The sequence below is a fragment of the Aethalodelphis obliquidens genome, unplaced genomic scaffold (genome assembly GCF_003676395.1).
Source record: "Aethalodelphis obliquidens isolate GAN/ISIS:26980383/991018 unplaced genomic scaffold, ASM367639v1 scaffold70, whole genome shotgun sequence".
In the NCBI taxonomy this organism is placed as follows: Eukaryota; Metazoa; Chordata; class Mammalia; order Artiodactyla; family Delphinidae; genus Aethalodelphis; species Aethalodelphis obliquidens.
Window position 1 is genome coordinate 5,695,280 of NW_020838014.1, and position 24,586 is coordinate 5,719,865.

At 40.7% G+C, this 24,586-nt stretch overlaps 1 protein-coding gene across 3 annotated transcripts in view; it reads left to right on the plus strand.

Moving 5' to 3' along the window:
• The window catches only part of MAN1A2 (mannosidase alpha class 1A member 2), a 177,548-nt gene extending 158,929 nt beyond the window's left edge, over positions 1-18,619 (plus strand). For 2 of the 3 annotated variants that reach the window (XM_027091111.1, XM_027091113.1), the window contains one exon: positions 2,049-7,974. In XM_027091111.1, the coding sequence (XP_026946912.1) occupies positions 2,049-2,181 (133 nt within the window). In that variant the 3' untranslated portion in view covers positions 2,182-7,974. Of the gene's footprint in view, positions 1-2,048; positions 7,975-13,127; positions 13,261-15,184 lie in introns of those variants that run through there. The other variant, XM_027091112.1, reaches the window with a different exon arrangement.
• Positions 18,620-24,586: the final 5,967 nt, after the last annotated feature.

Genomic DNA, 24,586 nt, shown 5'->3' on the forward strand with positions numbered 1-24,586 from the left:
GTAAAGGTAGAAGTCGTTGGATTTAGGGCCCATCCTAAACCCAGGATGATTTCCTCTTGAGATCCTTGACTAATTATATCCCCAAAGACCCTATTTCCAAATAAAGACACATTCTGAGGCTCCAGGTGGACATGAATTGGGGGGCATGGGGACTGTTCAACCCACTACAGTAGTATTAAGATTATTTTTTAAATGATTGTTTAAAAATAATAATACCACTTTCTGTTATCTAAAACTTCCACAATCACTATCTTATTGATTTTTATAACTTGTGTGTTTATGTGAGGTACTTCTATAGCATCCCCAATGGAAAGGAATCATTTTGCAGGAAACTGCATTTTCTCTCTATTCCTTCACTTACTCCTCTCCCAAGTAGTGAGAAGATTAGAATGAGCCTGATACATTTGCCCACATTTAACCAAGAGACATGGAACTGCACAGAACATAGCTCTCCTGGGCATATTTGTGCCCAGAACACAAAGAGCTTGTGCTTCTGATCTCCATTCAGTAAGCTGACCCAGCAGAGTCTCTTGCTATGTCCATCCAAGTCTTTTTTCAGTTCTACCTTCTCTGCCTGTAACCTGGTGAGTAAATCAGTCAAGCAGATCTCAAGGTCTAGGATCAAAGTGAAATTAGAAGCACTGTCACTCTCCATTCTAGCTTTATCAGTTATAAAGTTGATAAGCAACCCTCGTTTACCCCAGTGCTGTGTTTTTACTCTGTCATCCAGAACTATAAGAGTAAGCAGAAAAGATATTAATGTGCCTATTTTTAAAGTAAGTTTAGCTAGAATATTGTAAAGGGATTCTTCACCAAAGCCTAGTAAGGCCCAGCCATTGCTAAGATCAAGAGTTAGAACCCAGATTTCCTGACTCTGTATAGCTGTTTCTTTAAGCTTACTTTGATGACCCCCTAATAGAATTCAGATTAGAATTTGCCCAATTATAGTATATAATATTCTTACCTATAGTGGTAAGGATCATTTTGTAAACTATCATTTTTAATTTCTAAGTTACCACTGTGGCCTGCAGTGTTTACGGAAAGGTATAAACATATGCCTTCATATAAACAATGCTATTACCTATTGGACTTCTCTGGTGGCGCAGTGGTTAAGAATTTGCCTGCCAATGTGGGGGACATGGGTTTGGGCCCTGGCCTGGGGAGATCCCATATGCCACAGAGCAACTGAGCCTGCGCTCTAGAGCCCGCAAGCCACAACTACTGGAGCCTGCATGCCCTAGAGCCCATGTGCTGCAACTACTGAGCACACGTGCTGCAACTACCTGCACACCTAGAGCCTGCACACCTAGAGCCCGTGCTCCACAAAAAGAGAAGCCACTGCAATGAGAAGCCCACACACCGCAACAAAGAGCAGCCCCCGCTCGTCACAACCAGAGAAAGCCCATGCACAGCAACGAAGACCCAATGCAGCCAAAATATCCCCGAAAAAACAATGCTATTACCTATTAAGAGAGACTAATTATTAAACCTCCTGTAAATCCATAATGTTTCTGAAACCTTTATTTAAATTTGCAGTACCTGCTCTAAGAACTGCAAAAACTAATGTATTAGGAGTATGTGGAAGTCCTTGCTGTGTCCAAATAATGTGCTTTACTTGTTCCTTCAGTGTTTCTTAATAAATATAGATTAATTAATTTCTAGTTATACTATGAGGTCTCCAAGCTGCCAAAACATATGATTGATATTATATCTGAGTTTTAAAAGAAGGTCTCTAAAAAATTCTGAATTGGTTTGTTTTATGCCATTTTACAGTTTGTTGTTTTATGTGTTTCAGGCAGGTATATGGGATTTGCTTTTTAACTGCCTTATTTCAGAGGTCTAGTTGTTCATCTTACTGGATTTTCTTATGCACTCTTCTGGAATATTTTGTGTTTCTAATCATTTGAATGGATGAGGTTCATTTTCTGGTGTGTGTTTCATCAAACCTGCTCCAAATAGGTCATGGGTGTCCTCCGCCATTATAACTGAGATCACTTGATCTTCTTGTTGAATTCTAATTGAAACTCATTTTCCCCTTTTATTTTCAGATACTTGTATCTTCTGTTCTCCAGTGATGACCTTTTACCTTTAGACCACTGGGTATTTAATACAGAGGCCCACCCTCTGCCTGTGTTACATTTAGCCAACACCACGCTTTCAAGAAACCCTGCTGTTCGATGAAAGCAGCTGCAGAAAGACCATTCTCACCTGTGTTTTGTTTACATGGACCACTACAGAAATCAGTCTGGAGAGGGGCCTTTTGAAAACCTGGACCTCTTAAGTCAGCATGGCAGGGTGAAACGTGACTCTTCCCTGCAAGACTTTTCAACTTGTAGATGTTCCAACTTTGAAATGATTCCATTTTATACCTGACCAAAACATATTCTGGTGTGTGTAGGACAGAGACCTGATGTGCTTTGATTCTTAACAAGATGGTCCCGTGAGAAATTATGCCTGTTACTGCTTATTGCTTTTAGAGTCCTGGAATCTGGAGGCTAGATTTCCTGAGAATAAGCAAGAATGTGGAGCACCTTGCAGGAGTTGGAGATGGCCTTTGGAACCAATTATATATTTGTTTCCTCCCAAAGTGGAGCAGCTCTCAAGTCAAAATATTTACACATTGTTTATCCCTTTTTTCTCCATTTTTAATAACGGAATGAATTAAAATAAATAAGAACAAAAGAACGGTGTAACTTCATCAGCAGCAAGAAGACTCAAAAAGGAAACAGAATACCTATCCCTGTCCGAATTTTCAAGTTTCGTATTAGATGACCAGACTGGCAAACATTTCAAATCTCAGTCTATCTATTCCATTGAAATTCCTTGGTTAAATTTGTTTTCTCTGGAGGCATGATCTCACAAAGAATACTCTTCAAGTCTTTGTCTCCATATAGAATCATTGAAACTGCTATTTATCATAACCACTACTTAGGAACCTGGGTTTGGGATTTTGTGCATGTTGTTCAGTCTAGTGTTGGTAGCATGACAAAAAGTGGGGACAATGCCGCAGTTTGTTGCCTTGAAACCTGTCCTAAGAGAAAGCCTTGGTTTTGTTGGTAGGAGATTATTTTTCCAAAGCAGCAAATCTACCAAGTAAATTTTATCTACTTTAACCTCATTACAAACTTAGTAGAATCCCTCCATTTACAACTCTCTTTATGGGGCTTGGCAAAATTCACTGTACTGTCATTGCAGCTCTGAATTTACCTTGAGGAGGCAAATTACTTTTACAATTTACTAAATCAAAAACAAAATATAGTGAAACTTCCTTAACTATTTTTGGGACAGGGGATCCTTTATTATCCCATTAGACGAGGGAGCTTTTCACAAATATTTTATGTAAAAAATAAATTCAACTTTTTTTTCTCCAAGGGTATTTACAGAAATTCAAACAATTAATCAGAATAGCTTCAAAATAATTTTTAGTGATTAAATGTGGTATAATTAATTATATTACACTAAACATGGGATATATCTAAGGGGCTTTCTCTTACCATCAGTAGATTTTGCAATGATATTTCTTTTTAAAGAAATTATGATTTCTCTATATTGGGAGGGGAAGAACTTAAATTTTATCAAGAACTGTAAGATAAATATCTGACTTAATAAATTTTCTGTCCCTTGAATTTATGTCGCAGTGCAAGACACTTTTTCTTCCTTACCTTTAATACAGACAGCTTCCATTGACAGTAATAGTTGGGAGTAGTAGTATTAGTCTGGTATTTACTCTGAATTTGAAGATTTCATAAAACAGTGTGCAGGAAGCCCACCTTAGAGTTCTGAAGGCTTATTTTCTTATTTTGTTTACTCTTTCATTAGCATGTGGTAGATTTAAATTGGAAAAAGATTTAATAAATTAATATGATTAAATATGTTTTAAGGGTGATCATCTTATATCACACATAGTCAAGCAGTCCTCACAGTTCAGCAAATGATCCATAAATGATAACCACCTCAAGATTTTCAGTATACATAGAAAGTAAGGATGTAGAGCCAGTTGAATTATTTAAATCTTTAGGAGAGTTAAATTTTATACATATTTTGAGACTATAATACCTTTTACTAGTTGAAAAATTAAAATTTTTAAATGAAAAGTGTAGATGACTAACTTTAGAAGAGAAAGGGGAAAGTATTTGGTTCTCAAAACATGTTAGCTTTCCTCCTGAAAACAGCAGAAGCCCACTTATGGGTCACTAAAAAGAATGAAAAACTTGACTTGGCAAAAGACCCAGAACAGCTGTAGAGATGGCAGTGAACCCTCCCTCACTTCGTTTAGAAGAATGCTGAGTAAAGGGGCCTTCTTGGTTCCCCAAGAACTTCCCAAGGAATGAAAAGACAGAACCCCCGCCCCAAGTGCTCTGTTTGTGTTTCTCGGATGACTGGAGCTCGGGAGAAGGCAGAGAAGTGTACAGGCATAGCCAGTTCTGGTACAAGCAAAAAGCTTGAGGGAGACAAAGGAAGAGTCTTCTTCATCATCTCCTTACCTTCCTTGTGAGAAGACTAGCGCTTACGAGTGTGCTTCCTTTTTTTGTTGTTTTTTCTTCTCTGAATACCAAAGGCAATTAAATTTAAGTCAGCTACATATGACCTGCCAGTGTCATGTTTTATTTTTGTTATAGATTAAAAAAATTATTTTCTCCAAGATCCATCCTTATTCCATAGTATCCCATATTCTGCTAGTTTCCAAGAACATACTTTACTTTGTTCTGTCCTTTACAGTCCTTTGCATTTTGTAGACCTTATTACTCAGGTTAAATACTCATTACATTTATAAGACCTTCTGCAGAGAGCCCAGAACTGCTCCTTTCCAGGTGCCTCCTCAAAAGCAGACACATTACTTCGTGCCTTTGGCACAGATGTGCAGAGTAGATAGATCATTTGGTATATAAGAAAAAAGAATAGAGATGCTGAACACCCCCTCTACCTTCTATATTTATTTTTCTTCTAGAATTTTAGGATCATACTTTTTGGTTCAAACCAGTATAAAGTTGTTAAAACCAAGAGAATGTGGTCCCAATCAAAAAGAAGTCTTGGTGCAGAAAAGTAAGTACCCAGTCACGGGGTTCTTACTTTCTCGTGGGTTGCACAGATATGCTCTTTTATGTCTCTCTGACACCAACTTATTCTTGTCTTTGAGCAGATGTTTATATGTAAAAGCAAAACCTGGATATTGAAGGAATATATTCCGTCTGTGGAATATTGACCCTGATTCTCTATGATGTCCTCTAGGACAACCCAGGGCTTCACTTGGTAGATTTTAACCAAGCAGTTTAAAATTTGATCATTAACTTCTCATCTCCATTCTCCATTGCCAAAGTCTTTGTCAAAACTACAAATTTGTTGCTAAAAGGTTGTGCTCGCCATTCTCATCATGGAGTTTCTCCTTAGGCCTGGATTTCTTTGAATGAATGAGTGAGTGAATGAGAGGGTGAGTGAATAAACACAGGGTACCTAATATGTGCCAAGCGTTGTGCTAGCTACTTTCAAGTATTAGAACTTTTTGTGATTCCAGTGGCATTTTCTGTATAAGAGTTGTTCATACCATTTTAAGTGTTTTCCAGTATGATTCATGTTACAAAATCCTTAATTTTGTATTTCATTTAAATTAAATAAGGAAAGAAATGGTTTATAATATATTTTAAACAATGTATTACTATATAATACTAACAGCTATAATTGTAGTTAATAAGTCTCTTGGAAAATGTCAAAGAAATACTTGATTTCTGATGCAACTTTAACTAAAATATCTACTTTAGAAATAAAAACATTCTTATTTTGCTATTATCACTTTAATTACATAATTAAAAGTTAATGTTTTATAGAAATGCTGATTATTTTATATTCAAAAATTTTGTCACATAATTCATGGGTAAAATTTGCAGTTGTGAATTGTTCATGCTCTGCTATGGTTCCTAGTAATGGTCCCACGCTGTTACATATAAAGAAAAATATACTGAAATATTTCTGAGTTGCTAATAACAGTTCCTAGTAATGGTATCTTGAGTTCTTATTTTTCTTTAGGTTTCCTTACCCTCAAATTGGCTAGCTCATATCTTATCCACTCTTTACGTAGATACATACCTAAATACAGTTGTACACAGAGATTTTTAATACTGTCTCTGTCTGCTAATTAACAAACACGGTTGTTAACGTGTTTTTGGCTGCACAAATTCTAAGCAGAATATTTGAGGAACCAAATATGATCTGGAGATATTTTAATGCACTTACTTGGTTCAGGAACATTGGTGAAGATGATTTTTTGTTCCTTCAGCTCATTCAGATCACACTCTTTGTGATCTATAATGGATCAGCAAGCTTCCTCCAGAGGGCTAGATGATAAATATTTTAGGCTTTGTGAGCCATGCGGTCTCTATCTTTACTACTCAGTTCTGCTGTTGAACTGTGAAAACAAGTATAGACAATATATAAAGGAAGGGGTGTGGCTGTGTTCCAATAAAACTTTATTTACAAAAACATGGAGGGCTAGATTTGGCCTCTGGATCATAGTTGTTAACCCTTGATCCCAATTTAAATTTGTATAAGACCCTATAATCTTTGACCTGCATCTTTTATCTGTGTTTTGAGTACATAATTCATTTTTAGAGCAAAAAAAAGATGTGTGTATGTATGATTGTATGTATTTGTGTAACCTAAAGCTATATATTTTGTTGTCTTGAAAACAGCTATACTCTACTGGAGTCTGTTCAGGTTTCAATATGGTACAACTATCTTGAAAGAGGCATTTTTTTGTTCATGGGGTATGCTATCAGTCCTTATCCTTGCCTTGTCATTTAATGCCACAATTTCAGAGTCTCTGTGTAAAAGGAAGGGTCTCTGTGGTGTCAAAATAGTATATTTGCTCCAAGTTCTGCCTGCTCATTGATCTTTGGACCAACGACTCTGGATTGCTGGAGCTGCAAAAATTCCTCCACTTGAATACTCGTAGAGTCCTATGACAAGAATATGATAGAATTTCTGACCTTTGTGCTAAAGAAACCAATCTCTTGGAAAAATTTTAAGCAACAGGAGAAATGGGTTATGTGCCTCAGTTGCCATTTGGCAACCACTATTTTTTAGAGTGCAGAAAGGTACTGCCCTTATTACCTCTACAACAGCCTAAATCTGAGGAGTGCAGAGAAAAGATGGATCCAAAAGAAGAGTTCCCCTTCCTCCTCTTGCACTCGCCTCAAATTCTTTTCAAGTCAATAGCATTATTTCAGAATGTCAGTGTGCATCATATTTAAATTAGGGCATCCTCAGCCTTAGCCTTTTAACTGTTTAACAACTAATCCATTTTAAACTTTGAGCACAGTAGAACTCATGAAATTACACGACACCATATTGCTAGTATGTACGTTGCAATGCACCAGTCATCCTGAGAATAGCTTTTTCACGAAGAAGTTTATCAAATATTTCACTGTATTTGGAAATTCTAGAGGAGGGGAAGCCTGTACTGAGAGTGATAGGGGAGCACATGTTATAAATGAGCTACCTTTCTAGGTCCAGCATACTATACAGATGGCTTCAGCTCAGGGTGAACGTTAAGTGTGAGTACACAAACACACCCACATACATACATGTTAATGTGCAGAGGATTTTAAACAATTTGGATGCTACAGAATTCTGCAAATTGCATACCAGAAAACTCCATGGAGATAAGCTCAGCTCTTCTTGGGAAAAGTTATTTTTTAGAAAACTTAGAAGTTAGTTTTTGTTTGGATTAACTGAATAAAGCATCCCCAATTTTAATACTGGATTTGGAAGTTGAAATGCCGTTCCTCAGTCTTACTGGTCTCAAATTCAGTGGTATAATTTTTCCCTAAACTAATAAGAGGGGCAAGTATAACCTCCTAAATCGGTACCCACTGGCCGCTCCTGAACTGATTTCCAGTTATGTCCTCCATATGTAATTTTTATAAATTAAAGGTAATATTGTATATTAAAGATTAAATAAAGATGTTCTTTAAGTGAAAAGTCTGTTTAGCTTTCATTTGTACCCAGGATGACAATACAGTTCAATCTTCCTATTTTCAGAACAACTTTGGCTTTTACAGTAACTGGTAATCTTCAGTCTCCCACGTTCAGAGAGTATTTCTTTTGGTTCAGCTAATCTTCACATTCCGTGATGTTATAGAAAGATGAAGAGATTACTTAAAGGGTAATTTTCATGCCATCTAATTTTAAGAAAACAAACTATAGTCCTGTGCAACAATCTTATAGTATGACTGTGCCTGTTATCTCCAAGACCTAGTCTAATCCAACCTCTGAGACCATCAAGCTTAAAAATTGCCTTGGGACTTCCCTGGTAGCACAGTGGATAGGACTCCGCACTCCCAATGCAGTAGGGGACCCAGGTTCTATCCCTGGTCAGGGAACTAGATCCCACATGCATGCTGCAATTAAGAGTTCACATAGAGATATGGGAACATATGTATATGTATAACTGATTCACTTTGTTATAAAGCAGAAACTAACACACCATTGTAAAGCAATTATACTCCTATAAAGATGTAAAACAAAAAAAAAATGTTCACATGCTGCAACTAAGGAGCCTGAGTGCCGCAAATAAGACCCAGTGCAACCAAATAAATAATAGGTAAATAAATATTTTTTAAAAATTGCCTTAATCACTGGATCTCATTCTGTCACATTAAAATCTGACCTGACCCTAAGAATTCTTAAGTGATTCTTGAGCAAAAATAGGCCTAAGGGGCTTTAGGAATAGGATCAGCTAAACTATAGATAGTGGCTTAATCTATTGATACTGTAAAGCACAGTGTATTTAAAACTCTGTACCCATGGAGCGTCAAATGAGGTAGTACTAAAGCCCAAAATAACAACCAATTTACATCATTGAGGTCTACTTCTTCCTGGCACAGTAGATGTTAACTTGATCAAAATTTTAAACTAGGAAATTTAAATTATAGATGTATCAAAATTAATTATGGACTTATCTTTTCAGAAGCAACTAAAACAGGACCAGATAAAAGAGTAAGATCTCTGAGTGACTATAATGTGATAAAGTCTGGGCCTCTGCCAGTTATCTGAAATTTTCATCATTATTTTATTGGGTTACAAAACACTGTCAACATGCAAATAGCAATCATGTTAAGAGTATGGGTTCATAGAAACTGTAGATTGGTGATTGCCAGGGGCTGGTGAGTGGGGAAGATGGGGAGATGTTGGTCAAAGGGTACAAACTTCCATTTGTAAGATAAACAAGTTCTAGGGATGCAATGTGCAGCATGATGGCTATAGTTAACACTGTCGTATACTAGAAAGTTGCTAAGAGAGTACGTATTAAATGTTCTCACTATACACACTCCAAAAAATGTATGTGAGGTGATGAATGTGTTAACTAAGCTTATTGTAATCATTGTACAATACATACATATATCAAATCATATACACCTTCAATTTACATCATGTTATGACAATTGTATCTCAGTAAGGCTGTAAAAAAAAAAAAAAAAAAAAGATTGTGGGGTTCAGATGGTGAGAGACTGTACCTTGTTAGTAGACCTAACAAATTTCTTCAATTTCTTTTTGTGATAAAATATAACTTAAAATTTGCTATTTTAACCATATTTGTGTACAACCCAGTGGCATTAATAATTACATTAACAATGTTGTGCAACCATCACCACTATCTATTTCCAAAACTTTTTCATCACTGCAAACAATCTCTGTAACCATTAAGCAATAATTCTCCATTCTCTCCTTCCCTCAAGAAAATTTCAATTTCTTAACCCAAAGAAAATCTTAATTTTTTATCTGTAAAAGGAAGATAATACCGATTTTTTAGGAGAACTAAATAAGAAAAAATCCATGTACCTGGACTGAAATAAGCTCACAAACAGCAAAGAGTTGCTGTTTTTAAATTATTTTCATTAGCAGCAGATTGGAGTAAAAATTCCAAAAGAAATAGAAAAGAATTAATAAAGAGGGGAAAGGCAATAAAGATCCAAGAAAACTATAGTTCTACCTCCTGTTTTATACGTAAGGAAATTGAAACAAAAGGGCATAAAGTGAAGGCATTAGATGATCTCTAAAGTGGTTTTGCAATTTCATCATTCATGATTTCATGAAGTGTCTCAGGCAGTTTTGTTATTTTTAAAAATTTTTATTATTATTTTTTAGAAGATGTTGGGGGTAGGAGTTTATTAATTTATTTATTTTTGCTGTGTTGGGTCTTCGTTTCTGTGCGAGAGCTTTCTCTAGTTGTGGCAAGCGGGGGCCACTCTTCATCATGGTGTGCGGGCCTCTCACTATCGCGGCCTCTCTTATTGTGGAGCACAGGCTCCAGATGCGCAGGCTCAGTAGTTGCGGCTCACGGGCCTAGTTGCTCCGCGGCATGTGGGATCCTCCCAGACCAGGGCACGAACCCGTGTCCCCTGCATTAGCAGGCAGATTCTCAACCACTGCGCCACAAGGGAAGCCCCAGTTTTGTTATTGTTATTAGTGACATACAAATATATTAATATATATGAACTAATCAGTTTAAAAACTGTACAGTAGAAGTTACTTTTTGTTAAAACACATACACAACACCAACAAATAAATACACTGAAAGTTAACAGCAATTATCTTCCTTTGGCAAGGATATAAGAGAATTACTTTTTGCCATTTGCTTTTTAAAATTAACTTTATTGAGGTATGATTTACATAAAATAAAACTTTCCCATTGTAAGTGGGAATATCAGTGATGTTTAGTAAGCTTATAGAGCTACACAACCCTCCCATAATCCACAAAGATCCTGCATGCCCATTGGCAGATGGTTTCTGTTCCTGTCCCAGCCCTTGGCAACCACTAATCTGCCTTTTGTCTTACAAATTTGCCTTTTCTGGACATTTCATACAAATGGCATCCTGTGTATACCGTCTTTTGCATCTGGCTTCTTTAACCTAACATAGGGTTTTCAAGCTGTATCTGTGCTGTAGCAAGTATCAAGAGTATGTTCCTTTTTATTGCTGAAAAGATTTCATTTCTATGGATATAACATATTTTGTTTATCCATTCATCAATTAATAGACATTTTGGTTTCCACTTTTTCGCTATTGTGAACAATGCTGTTATGAACCTTTCATACAAGTCTTTGTGTTGACATATGTTTTCATTTATCTTGTGTATGTACCTACCTAGGGGTTGGAAATGCTGGATAATATGGCAAAGTTATGTGTAACTTTTAAAGAAATTTCCATACTGTCTTTCAAAATGACTGATTTTACATACACACCAGCAATGTACAAGGGTGAGAGTACCAGCTTCTCCACATCCCCACTAACATTTGTTACTGTCTTTTCTATAGCCATTCTAGTGGGTGTGAAGTTGTATCTGAATACGGCTTTCATCTGCATTTCCCTAATGACTGATGATGTTGAGTCTATGCTATTAGCTGTGCATATGTCTTTGGTAAAATGTCTATTCAAATATTTTGCCCATTTAAAAAAAAAGTGGACTGTCTTACTGAGTTGTAAGAGTTCTTTATATATTCTGTATTTATTTTCTCTAAGATTGTGGGTTTGTCGTCTTACAATTTTTTTTTTTTTTTTTTTTTTTTTTGCGGTACACGGGCCTCTCACTGTTGTGGCCTCTCCTGTTGCGGAGCACAGGCTCCGGACGCGCAGGCTCAGCGGCCGCGGCTCACGGGCCCAGCCGCTCGGCGGCATGTGGGATCTTCCCGGACCGGGGCACGAACCCGTGTCCCCTGCATCGGCAGGCAGACTCTCAACCACTGCGCCACCAGGGAAGCCCTTACAATGTTTTTTAATGCTCTATTTTGAATGCAAAATACTCTGATTTTGATAAAGTAATTTAACAATATTTTCTTTTATGGATTTTCCTTTCTTTGCCTAATCCAGGGTCACAAAGACTTTAGAACTATGTTTTTTTCTAAAAGTTTTATAGTTTTAGCTCTTACATTTAGGTGTATGATTCATTTTGAATTAATTTCTCATGTATGATAAATGTCTAAAGTCATTTTTGTATGTAGGTATCTAATTATCCCAGTACTATTGATATTTGTTGACAAGGCTGTCCTTTCCCTATCAAATTGCTTTGGCACATTTGCAAAATATCAATTGATCATAAATGTAAGGTTTTATTTCTGGATTCTTAATTTTGTTCCTTGATCTATGTCTTTCCTTATGCCAATACCACATTATGTTGATTACTGTTGCTTTAGAGCAGTGGTTCTCAATAAAGGGATATTTTTGCCCTGCATCCCCCAATGTCTGAAGACATGTTTGATTGTCGTGACCTGGGGGGGGGGCGGTAGGAGGGATGGTGCTATTGGCATCTAGTGGGTGGAGGTCATGGACAAGAGACAGTATTTATTAGCTACTTTTTTTTCCCCGGAAAATAGGTCACTCTCCTGTTTCTTTGCATATCTTATATTTTTTTAATTGAAAACTGGAAATTTTACGTAATATTGTAGCAACTCTGGATTCTGATCTGATCTCCTCCACCCAGGGAGGTGGTGATTGTTGCTACTGCCATTTCTCTGTTTTTTTGTTTAGTGATTTCCCTGGTCTAATTCTATAGAGATCACCTTTCCTGGGGTGTATGACCACTGATATCTCTGCTCAGTGTTGTATGTTTTAAATCTTATTTATATTTTTAAATACGTCTTCCTAGGAGTAAGCCCTGCGTCAGCATAGCTTAGTGATCAGCCAGTGATTTGTCAGAAGTTGTGCTCAAATATCTTGAGCCAGTAAGGGCTTCCACCCTTTGCCAGTGGATCTGTGTGTAGGTTGTGGAACATATTCAAACTGTGTGCATCTTACAAGTTCACATAGCTTTTACTTTACATTGGGCCCTCACTAGTGATAACTGCCTGGGTCCGAGGCCTCACATTCAGCCAGGAATGTATACCGATAGCTAGGGCTCTCTCTAGTCTCCCCTGAATATATATTCTGCCTTGCTCTTGCTTGCAGCCTTCCAAACCACCAGGGACATGTGGCAAGGTGCACCATGTTTGTGTCATTCCATGGACCTATCTCCCTGTTAAATTTCTGGCCAGTCTGCCAACGGTTGCTGGTCCCAACCAGAACCAAAACCTCAGGCTAGCTGCATTGATCTTTCCAGTTCTTTTGCCACTGAGATTGCTGTTTCTAACCATGCCCAGGAGAATGGAATTTTTCTGCCCTCGCTCCACTCCAGCTTGTCCTGCCTGGGAGAACTGCCATGCTGATGGAGCTGGAAGGACATGGGAGCAGCCCTAGGCTGAAATACTGCGGACACACTGTTCTTACCCAGAGGTCAGTCATTTTTCTTGAAGAAATGCTTCTTGATTTGTTGTATGCCTTTGCTCAATTTCTAGAAAGTTTGTCTATGTTATTCCTTTGGGGAAAGAGATTTGCTCCTCACTCTGCCGTTTGCCATTCCAGGAATAAGTAGAAGATGGATGGATGGATGGATGGATATTTTTATTGACATTCTTTGTAAATTCCTCTAGAAATTTTAGCTTTAAAGCCTTGCTCTTCCCACCTAAAAGGCCTTTATCCACTTCTATCAAAATTCTACTTATTTTTTTGTGTTCTCACACAATGAAACTTTTACAGAACCTTCCCTGACTTCCCTAACTTCCTTAACTTCGAGGGATTTCTTCCACATTTGTACATCCATTGTTCTTATTCTTAACTTTCTTACGATTTATCACATACTACCTTACATTTATGTGTGAACATGCCTTTACGTCCCCTACTAGCTTGTCCAACGTTTAAGGACATAGTATGGTAGTCATCTTTTAACCCACTTAACAACTTATATATCTGTCGAATAAGCACCCATTTCTCAGACCTCAGTACTCTCCACCAGATCAGGCTACCCCATTTAAGGGTCCATTTCTCTTGATTTGGAGTTTTCTTGCAGCAAAAACTTTATCAAAGCCTATACACTAAGAAAAGTCTAAACATTAGAAAAGGGATATGTCATGTATTGTGTCCTTTTTATGCAAATGTGGGAAATACACAGTGCAGCTGGTGCACAGAATATCAGAAGGGCCTAGTGGGAGGAACAGGTATCTTCAATTAGTGAGGAGTCCAAAACTGTAGTCTGTTGTCTTCCTCTGAATGATTGTAGGGCCTTAGTCAAGTTATTCAACTTCTCTGGACCTCCGTGTATTTTCTATAAAATGAGGAACCTGGACTAGAAAATTTGCATGTGATTCATGAGATAATTAATATGGTTATTATATAGCACACACATTTATTGAACTTCTACCTGCTGTTCCAGAAGCTCTAGCAAGCTTCAAGTATACAGAAATCAAAATAAAATCTCCACCCCCAAACAGGGATTGGCCTGCTTAATATTGTGACAAATGCTCTAAGAGAGGAATGCACTCCATATTATAGGGGCAGAGTAGGAGGAGCATCTCATCAAGCTTAGGGTAGGTTTGGGAGGGGAGAAGATAATCCAGAAAGATTCTTCAAGAACCAGACATTCGAATTGAATTTCACAAGGAAGTAGAGTTTGAAGGTAAGGGGGAAAGGAGCTATTTGATAAGGCAGCAATGCCTGAAGAAGGAAGGGATATGAGATCCAGAGCACAGGTAGGAAGACTAGCCTTGAACTTGAGAAAGTACACCCATTTCACTGAGACCCATAAAACAGTCCTCTCATGCAGTCCTTTTCAGGCCCTGAGATTGCATTGTCCATGAGCCCGGGTGGGCCAACAGGGGCACCCACCAAGATCCCAGGAGTGGCTGTCCCTTCTGAAAGTCTAGTTTCAGTCATCCACCAATATCAAGGAGCCCATGAAATACACAAAATGAATGTTATTTAGGGAGAGGTTAAGGGAGTCCCCTGGAAATATCTTTCAAAAATACTCATCAAAACTTTGGATGGGGCTTCCCTGGTGGCGCAGTGGTTGAGAGTCCACCTGCCGATGCAGGGGACACGGGTTCGTGCCCCGGTCCGGGAAGATCCCACATGCCGCCGAGCGGCTGGGCCCATGAGCCATGGCCGCTGAGCCTGCGCGTCCAGAGCCTGTGCTCCGCAACGAGAGAGGCCACGACAGTGAGAGGCCCGCGTACCGCAAAAAAAAAAAACAAAAAACTTTGGATGACTCCAAAACAAATTAGCATGGGCACGGTATTTTGAAACAGTTCAGCAGTAAGTAGCCAGAAATGTATGCCACCACAGGGTGATAATCTCAAAAAAAAAATTTTTTTTTAATCTTCAGCTGTTTGAAGCCTGGGAGGCTTGAGATGCAGTGAAACCTCTTGCTTAAGTTTTTCAAAACACCCTGACGTTGATGAACGGACAGATGCCACAAGCTCTTGGCTGCTCGGGAAAGCCTGTTACTAAGAAATTGCTGGGACCTACAGCAGCCTCAGCACAGGGTTCCGCCCACCCCTCGGCTCATGCCCCACCGAAACCAAGTCAATGATGAAACGTTTGCCAAACAGAAGACAAATATTGCCTAAAAAAGACTTTTCCATTTCTTTCCTAATATGACCTCCCTTCCTTTAAAGGCTTTGAACTAATAGGTAAGGCTTATTAGAAGACGAAAAACGTCTCATACCAGAAGATAGACCTAGAAGAATTCTAATTTGAACCCTACGAATAATTTTAGCTCACATAGACAATCGATATGTTGTGAAATAGTGTATTTAATGACACTTTATAAGTCAAATTCTAATGCTTGCAGTTATTTATACAACTCTGCTTAAGTCCTTTGGGAATTATTTTTTCTTTAAACATTTATTGAACATCTATGTGTCAAGAATCATGCAAGGCACTGAAGATACAGAGCCAACTTTGACACTTAACTTGTGGATCTGCTGGGCCAGAAGAAGATAGATTGGCAAGCCACAAATTATGTTTTCCAGTAAAGGTGTGTACCAAATGCTCCCGGAGTTTAGAAAAGAGAAACTGCTGCTGGTGGGGAGGCAGGAGGATGTGACAGCAACACGATTACCGATAACCAGCCCTGATCAAGTCTTCCCCGTCTGTGAAGCAGGGGAAGTGAGTTTCCTAAGCAAAGACTAGGTTTGAGGGCTGGGTTTGTACCTTTTGGAGCAGGCAAAGCTACTTGGTGGTGAAGAAAGAGTGCCAAGGAACCAAACCATGCTCACTCGAGCTTTCAGAGAGGAAGCATTTGACTGAACTTTGGGGAATGAGAAGTTTGTTGGACGTGGTAGGAGTCCAGTTGCAACACACAAGGGAAAGTCATTCTAGGAAAAGGAATATGATCTTCAATATGATCATATTTGAGATGCTGAGGGAAGAAGGGATTACACTTTAGAGCAACCAGTCCTTCCAGGCAGGGCTGCATGACATGTTTGCATGAGCTGGGGGGAGTAGAAGGGGAGGGGACCCAAGACGTGACAGGGGCCCAGTCACCTGAGACCTTGTGTCTGCTGTAGAGAGTTTGGCTTTTACGCTGAGTGAGATAGAAGCCCCTGGAAGACTGAGCGAGGTGCAACGTGATCAGCTCTGTGCCTGTAAAGGGTCCTCTGGCTTCTGTGTGGAGAACAGATTGTTGGGGGACAGTTTAGAGGCTACCGAAATAATCTAGGTGAGGAATGGTGGTGACTCAGACCAGTGGCGAGGACGGGGATCGGGTCTATACTTTGAAGGTAAAGCTGACGTGATCTGTTCGTGGGTGGGGGTGAATGTGAAAGAGAGAGGGGTCAAGGTTGACTGCCGAGTTTCTGACCTGAGCACCCGGCAGAATGGAGTTACCACTTACAGAATGAGAATGGTTAATATTTAGGAAGGGTGAAATTAGAAATTTGTTCTTGAACATGTGAATTTTGCAATTCCTATTAGGGCAAAGCTGCAGAAAGCTCGAGGCACAGGCTTGGAGACTGGGTGGGAACCAGGGACTCAGGAAGCCAGGACACAGAAACCCCTGGGCAGGAGGCCACTGTCAGACACAGCCTCCATCGTGGGTCTGTCACAGACCTCTTCTTAGTGGCCCCTTGCTTTGCAGCCTCATGTGAGGTTGGAAGTTTGTGTTTGGTGAACAGTGGAGAGGGGTCCAATTGCCTACTCTGGCTGGCGGGGGCAAGGAGCTGTCTGCCCATCGAGAATCATGTAGTAAGGGATTCCCTAAAATTTGGAAGTTCTAAGTGCTGGCGAGAAACAACAACAGAAAAGACAGATATTCCATAAAGTCAAACACTAGGGATTCAAATCCCAGGTCTGGTGCATATTCACTTGGTGACCACGAGCCACAAATCCAACATGTCTAAGTCTCAATCTTCTCATCTGAAAAATGGGACAATACATACCTCTCACAGGGTGGTTGGGAGGCTTAAATAGCTTGTCCCACATGGCACCACTAGGCCAGACCAGCTGAGGCTCAGACCAGCCTTGCCTCCTGAACAGCTGTCCTGCTGGATGGGAGCCCAGGCCAAGGAGTCAGGACTTCACTCACGGACCCACCACCTGGCTCCACCCTTGCCCAACAACTCCCAGTCTACCACCGCTTTTATAGGTAGAGGGTGGTTGCCGTACATCCTGTGATGACTATAAATCCCTCTATCGTTCAGGCTCTCCTCATTCAGATTAACAATAATGCCCTTGTATCCCAAGGCCCTCTAAAATGTCAGGCACCCTGCTAATCGCATTGCAAACATCATCTCATATAATCCTCCTAACAGCGTGAGGTAGGTACTGTGATCACTCCCACTTTCAGATGAGGAAACAGAGCCTCAGAGAGGCAAAGTAGCTTCCCCACGGTCATTTGAAATGAGAGCGTATACTCCTAACCTCTAGCCGTACCACCTCTGACACGGGCTGATGGAGACCACCTGCGGGCCCAGCGCTGGCCACTTTAGCTTAAGCATGAAGCCAGCCTTCCCTGAGAGCCCGCTGGAAAAGGTAGAGGGATCCTGCAGTTCCCTTCAGAGCCGGGTGGGCCGCTTCTTCCCCATCCTGGTCCAAGCGTGTTGCCAGGCCTGGGTGAGTCTAGCTGGAGCACTGGGCTGCCCACGGGGATCTGCACCTAACAGATCTCAGAAGCCTGGCCAGCCTCCGCCCTCAAGGGCTCATTGGGGTGCCCGTGTGGCCCTGAGGTTCCTCCCTGCTCGGGCTGTGGCTTACAGGAGCTGTGCTGCCCAGGGTGCAGTCCCTGAAGAGCTCGGGAATGAGGAGAGCATTAGGCACTGCTGGAAGCTTCCAGGCTCGTCAAAGATGCTCTCTTGAAGAGGGCACTCGTGTGTGATGCAGTGTGTGCCATTGCCTTTGGGCATTCGGGGCCCAGCACACTTCAGACCAAATACTGGGAAACAGCCCTGTTTGTGGAGGGCAGAGGGAAGCAACTCACACCTGGCTCCAGTGGAGATGCCACGTTACATTTGACCCCTTTCATGAAACAAGAAGCACAAAATGAAACATTCTGAGGGTTGGGTGTTTTTCCACTTGGCAAACATCTATGACTTATAGGGCAGATGTTACTCGTCGCTCACTCCAGTCCTTTCCTTCTTCCTCCACCCACACTCCCTGTCAGCCCAGCTCAGGCTGAGGGCCTAGATAAGCTGTGCACACTCAGCTCACAAGGCCTTGAGCCCTTGGTGGAGGAACCAAGGGAGACCTCTTGGAGAGGAGAACCCCCGACTTCACCCAGAGCCTGCCCCTATGCTCCTAGGCCAGCAAAGTTTCTTAACAAGTAAGAACAGGGCTTCCCTGGTGGCCCAGTTGTTGACAGTCCGCCTGCCGATGCAGGGGACACGGGTTCGTGCCCGAGGCCCACAGCAGTGAGAGGCCCGCGTACCGCCAAAAAAAAAAAAAAAAGAACAGAGAGGCAGGGTCCTCCTTGGCCTCTCCAGGACCCAGGAGATGCCAGAAGGGACCTCAGTTGACATGCTTCCTGGTTTCCCAGCAATATCAGGAGAGCAGAGGATGCAAAGGGCAAAACCACCCAGCACACGTTAGCCGCAGACTGAGCTTCCCATAGCTTTCTCCTTCTTGGGCTTGAGAACCACCAGCCTCCTCCTAAAATAAGCTAGAATTTTTTTTTTAATCTAGTTTAATGGGTCCTAGATACTGTCCTTGAAGATAATTTGCAAATTAGGAAACCAAAAAAAGAAAGAAAATGGGAGAGGGAGGAGGGCTCTTTTAAAAATTCATTCATGCAACTTCTGTTTATTTACAAAGCACATTCAGTAATCATTAGTGCCAAGTTACTGGAGTGTTTACAAAGATTCGTTATATTTAGTCCCTACCCTTAAGGACCTATCACTATATTGTCATTTCAACTTTGTTCTCAGGTTGCTTTGAATCAGGAAAATTGTCCTGGAAAGGGCTTCATTCCAGCTAGGCTTTTTGTCAGTAAAATTTAAATCTGGGTTTTTAGGCAAAAGTGACTCAGCTAACAATTAAGCTAAAGACATTTTTAATTAGAGTTAGCTGAGTCAATATGGGTTTAATTCAACTGAGCAAGCATTGAGTGAGCATCTGTTATATGGCAGGTACTAGGCTAGGCACCAGGGGTGTGGAGGTGAATAAGATACAGTCCCTGTTCTCAAGAAGGTCACAGTCTAAATATATCCGAACTACAAGGTGAATTACATGCCATAAAAAGGCATGACATGCTGTGGGCAGAGAGAGTACAACCACGTGGCTGGAAATTCTGAAGAAGTTGGCCTTAGACAGTTAAAACAGCCCTCCTCAATTCTGCACACTCTTCTATCTGTCCTATCCTCTTTTTCTTTTCCCAGCCAAGTCCATTCATTTAATCATTCATCCAAGGATTCACCAAATATTTATGTCCCAGGCACCATTCTAGACCAGGGATGCAGCAATGAGTAACACAGATAAAGTCCTAACCATTTGTGTACATTCCAGTAGGGAAGGGATGGGTAACAGATACTAACAAGTGAATAAATAAATATATCGTAATTTCAGTGACGATGAGTGTTGTAAATTAAAACAGGGTGGAGGAGACAAATAGGACAAATGGGAAAGGCATGTGTATTCCATCTCAAATACAGTGTTAGAGAAGGCTTTTCTGAGGTGGGGACTTTTGAGCAAAGACCTGAATGAAGTGGCAGACAAGCCTGGGAGCGCTGGGGGAGGAGTACTCCAGGCGGAGGGAACAGCAGAGGTAGAAACATGTTTGAGTGCCAGGTGGCAGGAGCATCATGAATGAGCAGAAGAATAGCAAGGGAATGAGGATGGAGAGGCAAGCAGGGACCAGGTCTGGAAGGGCCAACACCAGGAGTTTGGATCATGTTCTAAGGGTGATGGGAAGCCACTGGAGGATTTGGATAGGCACTCAGATGATCTGATTTGTGTTTTTAAGAGATGCTTATGACTGTGGGGTTGAGAATAAACTGTAATATGTCAAAAGGGGAAGCCAGGAGGACTTGTGAAATCTTTTCGATTTGAGAAACAAAAATAGAGTTGACCTTTCTGATATAGGGAAATAGCAAGAGGAGTAATGCCGGGGCGGGGGACTTCCGGGGCTTAAGTTTGGTCGTGGCAAGTGTAAAATGCTGTTAGATAACTGAGTGGAGATACAGAGCAGGCCGTTGGGATACTTGGATCTGAACTTCAGGGAGCAGGATAAATAAAGAGATCCGTGTCTAGACATACTGTAGTGAAATGACAAAACATCCAAGATGGGGAGAAGACCTTGAAAGCAGCCAGAAAGAGAAGACAGATCACTTGAAAAGGCCAGTTAGAATGACGCTAGCTTCTCAACAGAACAGTAGAAGCCAGAACTTGGACCAAGAAGGGTTGAGTGAAAATAGCTGTCAACTTGGATTTGTGTACTACTCGAAAAGTATTGCTCAAGAATAAGGGCAGGGCTTCCCTGGTGGCGCAGTGGTGGAGAGTCCGCCTGCCGATGCAAGGGACACGGGTTCGTGCCCCGGTCCGGGAAGATCCCACATGCCGCGGAGCGGCTGGGCCCGTGAGCCATGGCCGCTGAGCCTGCGCGTCCGGAGCCTGTGCTCTGCAACGGGAGAGGCCACAGCAGTGAGAGGCCCGCATACCGCAAAAAAAAAAAAAAAAAAAAAAAAAAAAAGAATAAGGGCAAATTATATATAGGAAACAAAATTGAGAGGATTTACTACCAGGAGAACTATTCTGAAGAGTAAAATTCAAGGAAGAAAGTGATGTCAACAGGATGGTATGATGTACAAGGCAAAATGGGAAGCAAATAAATGGCAACTATATCAATAAACTCAAAAATGTCTTTGCTGAGTTAAAAAATATTCTAAACAGCACGGTGTGAGTTCAGAGAGGGGGGAAGAGAGGTGAATTCTAGGAGAGGAAGGAAGATGTAGTTCAACTTTAAGACTTTAGGTTAAATATGTATGGTAAACTTTGAAGGTAGCCACTGAAAGACCAGAAATAGCACACAAACATTCCAAATGTGTAAAGAGAGAGAGAAAAAAAGAAACAAAGGAAATAACTTGATGAATTTTTTTAAAGGGCAAAAATAGAGAAAACCATCCTTGGGCTTCCCTGGTGGCACAGTGGTTGAGAGTCCACCTGCCGATGCAGGGGACACGGGTTCGTGCCCCGGTCCGGGAAGATCCCACATACCGTGGAGCAGCTGGGCCCGTGAGCCATGGCCGCTGGGCCTGCGCGTCTGGAGCCTGTGCTCCGCAACGGGAGAGGCCACAACAGTGGGAGGCCCGCGTACTGAAAAAAAAAAAAAAAAAAAAGAGAAAACCAGAAATTGTCAGGTTAAAATAAAACCGTGATAGGCTATTAATGCCAGGCAAGACTACATGATTAAGGACATGGAAAAGTGAAGTGCCCCCATTGAGGGGTTGAACATAAGAGAGTGACTCATCAGACTTGTGCTTTAGAAAGACGAGACTGCCTGGACCATGGAGTGTGGACTAAGGGACGAGACAGGAAGCAGGAATGACCATTAGGAAGCTTCACCATCATCTAGGCTGGGAATGATGAGGGCCCGAGCTGAGGCTCTGGCAGCGACAGCAGGGATAGGCAGGGTGGGCGGGGGAGATGAAAAAGACATGTCAGTTATCCTAAGATAAAGCCCCAAATGGCCATGCCCTTAAAGTCAGAATGACAGCCTCGGGCCTCTGATCTCAAACAGGGACACATAAGCCCTTGTGCCGAAACCAGACCTGAATTCTGAGCTCAACGTCAAGGCCTCCGGAACTGTGAGAAGCTGACCCTTTTTCACTTACAAGTGACATCATTAGTGCTCTAAGCAGCCTGGGCCTTCTAATCCTGCTGTTGAGGGAGGAGGTTGTCAAACTGTCACATTGAAACCCTGTCTCTGGAATGGTCATTTGAGACTCTGCTCTCTCAGAAACTAGAAAAACACTGGAGGAGAGAGAAACACACACGCACACGCAGTATCTTAAAACTACCAGCTCTAATGTTATCGCAGTAAGATTTCCTCCCTCTTGAACAAAGCTTGGATGATATCAAAAACCCTGCTCTCACAAGTCCTTCACACTTCACCACGTGAGGAGATCTTATTATTTTATTAGGCTGGACGCGTTATTATTTCCCACATTTCCTCTTACTGATGAGGAGACACCGACCTAGAAATTGATGTGGCTTGTCCAGGATCACTCAATGGTAAGTGGCAAAGCTGAGAATGGAAACCAGCTTGTCTGGTGTGGAACCAACTCTTTCTGCCGTCAGGTGTGAGAGCTTGTTTTGGTGGGAAGAGGGAGCAGTGGAAGGGAAACTGGCCAACTGCAGCCGATATTTCCAGCCAGCCCCACCCACTAGTCTTTCTTCTTTGGTTTGTGTGTTTTTCCAACAAAGAAGGAACATTTTTAGATAAGTATAAAACCTGGCATTTAGGTTTTAACAGATTTCTCAGTTCAAGAGGCAGAAGGCAATTCCTGCAGGGCGGGGGTGGGGGTGGGGCACAACATCCAACTAATAGCAGTTCCTGAGAGAGGAAATAGAGGAGAAAAATCATCAAAGAAATAACGATAATTTCTTCGAACTAAAAAACATGAACTTATGCATTGAAAGGATTCTGAGTGCCCATCACAAAAGATGAAAATAGACTACATATGTGAAACTGTGACATTTCTGAACACTGTGAACAAAGAAAAATCTGAAGAGCTTCTAAAGAGGGTCAGTTGGATAAAAGTCAGATAAAAAGGATCAGAAACAGAATAGGTTTAGATTTCTCAATAGTAACCCCGGAAGCAAGAACATTACTTTCAATATTCTGTGGGAAAATTATTTCCAACCCAGAATTTTATATTTGGTTAAACTATCAAGCAAGAGGCTTAAAATAAAGACATTTCAGACAAGCAAGGTCTTAAAAATGTACCACCTAATAGGAGATGCTGAAGAATAGCAAGCTAAACTTGGTAATTGGCTGAAGCCAAAAGTCCCCATTATTGAATGAACTCCTGAGACACATGACTAAGCCAGAAATTTTATTTTTAGAGTTTACTTAGTAATATAATTTTATTATTAAACGTTTTAGAGGTCAAGTTTTAAAGTTTTGCATTATAATGCAGGAATGATATTTTGTCAGCATATCAAGATGCTAGATTACTCCTATGATCATTATATATGTCATACAAACAGATGCTCACTTTCAACTGAGGTTTTTTAGAAGAGCAACTATTTTGATTGTCTCCTCGCCAGCACAAGGTACCCCTGATGGTAATGATGCTTCCAACATATTAAGCTTTTCTTTTCTCAGTTGTAACTAAGGTACTGCTTATTTCAAGTCCTACTTGAAAATCTGGTTGCTGATGAAGATGTCATTTGATTGAAGCAGTCCTGCAAACTGAAGTTTTGTACTGTTGGGATATTTTCATAAGGAAACTTCAGATTTTTGTTCTCACTTAAATTTGTATTTCTTTAAACCTGGGATAATCAACTATGGAAATGAAGTAACATAACTGGGTTTCAGAATCTTCTATAAATTTTCATCTGGGGAATTCCCTGGCAGTCCAGTGGTTACGACTCGATGTTCTCACTGCCAGAGCCCAGGGTTTGATCCCTGGTCAGGGAACTAAGATCCCACAAGCTGCGTGACGTGCCCGCAAAATAAAAAATAATAATAAAATAAAGGTAAACAAAGATGATGGAGTTTTGAAGTTGTTAAAAAATTTTTTCATCTGGACCTAAGATTTTATTGCACGCACACCAATTTCGGCATCTTTCTAGAGAAGGATGAAAAGAGGATTTCAACAGATATAATTTAAGAAAAGGCTGCCCTCTCAAGGTCCATTATTTTGATTATTTTCCGGCAGATTCCAGCAAATGAATTATTTCTTTGCAACTAACCTTTGGGTGTTAGCAAATCCCACCAACTTAGTATTATTACCTGACACACAATATTAAGTCATTTTAAAAAGTCAAGTCATTCTTAATATGTAATAGCTGCAGTTCCAACTTGTTTGACCATCTTGTATCAGTAAATGGCAAATCAATTTCAAAGTCATGTAGTTTCTCTTTTACAGAAGAAGAATGATGAAAATGGCCCACTATCTTTTTGCTTCAGCCTGGAACTCTGTTCAAACATACTGTTATAACTCTTAATACACAACTTAAGGATGTACACGACATTTTTTGCTTGTAATTTCTTCACTTTGATTTTTCTATTGTCAGTCTAAAGATTGGTTTTCTGTTCTGTGAATAAGTCTTCTATCAGTTTCACCATTCT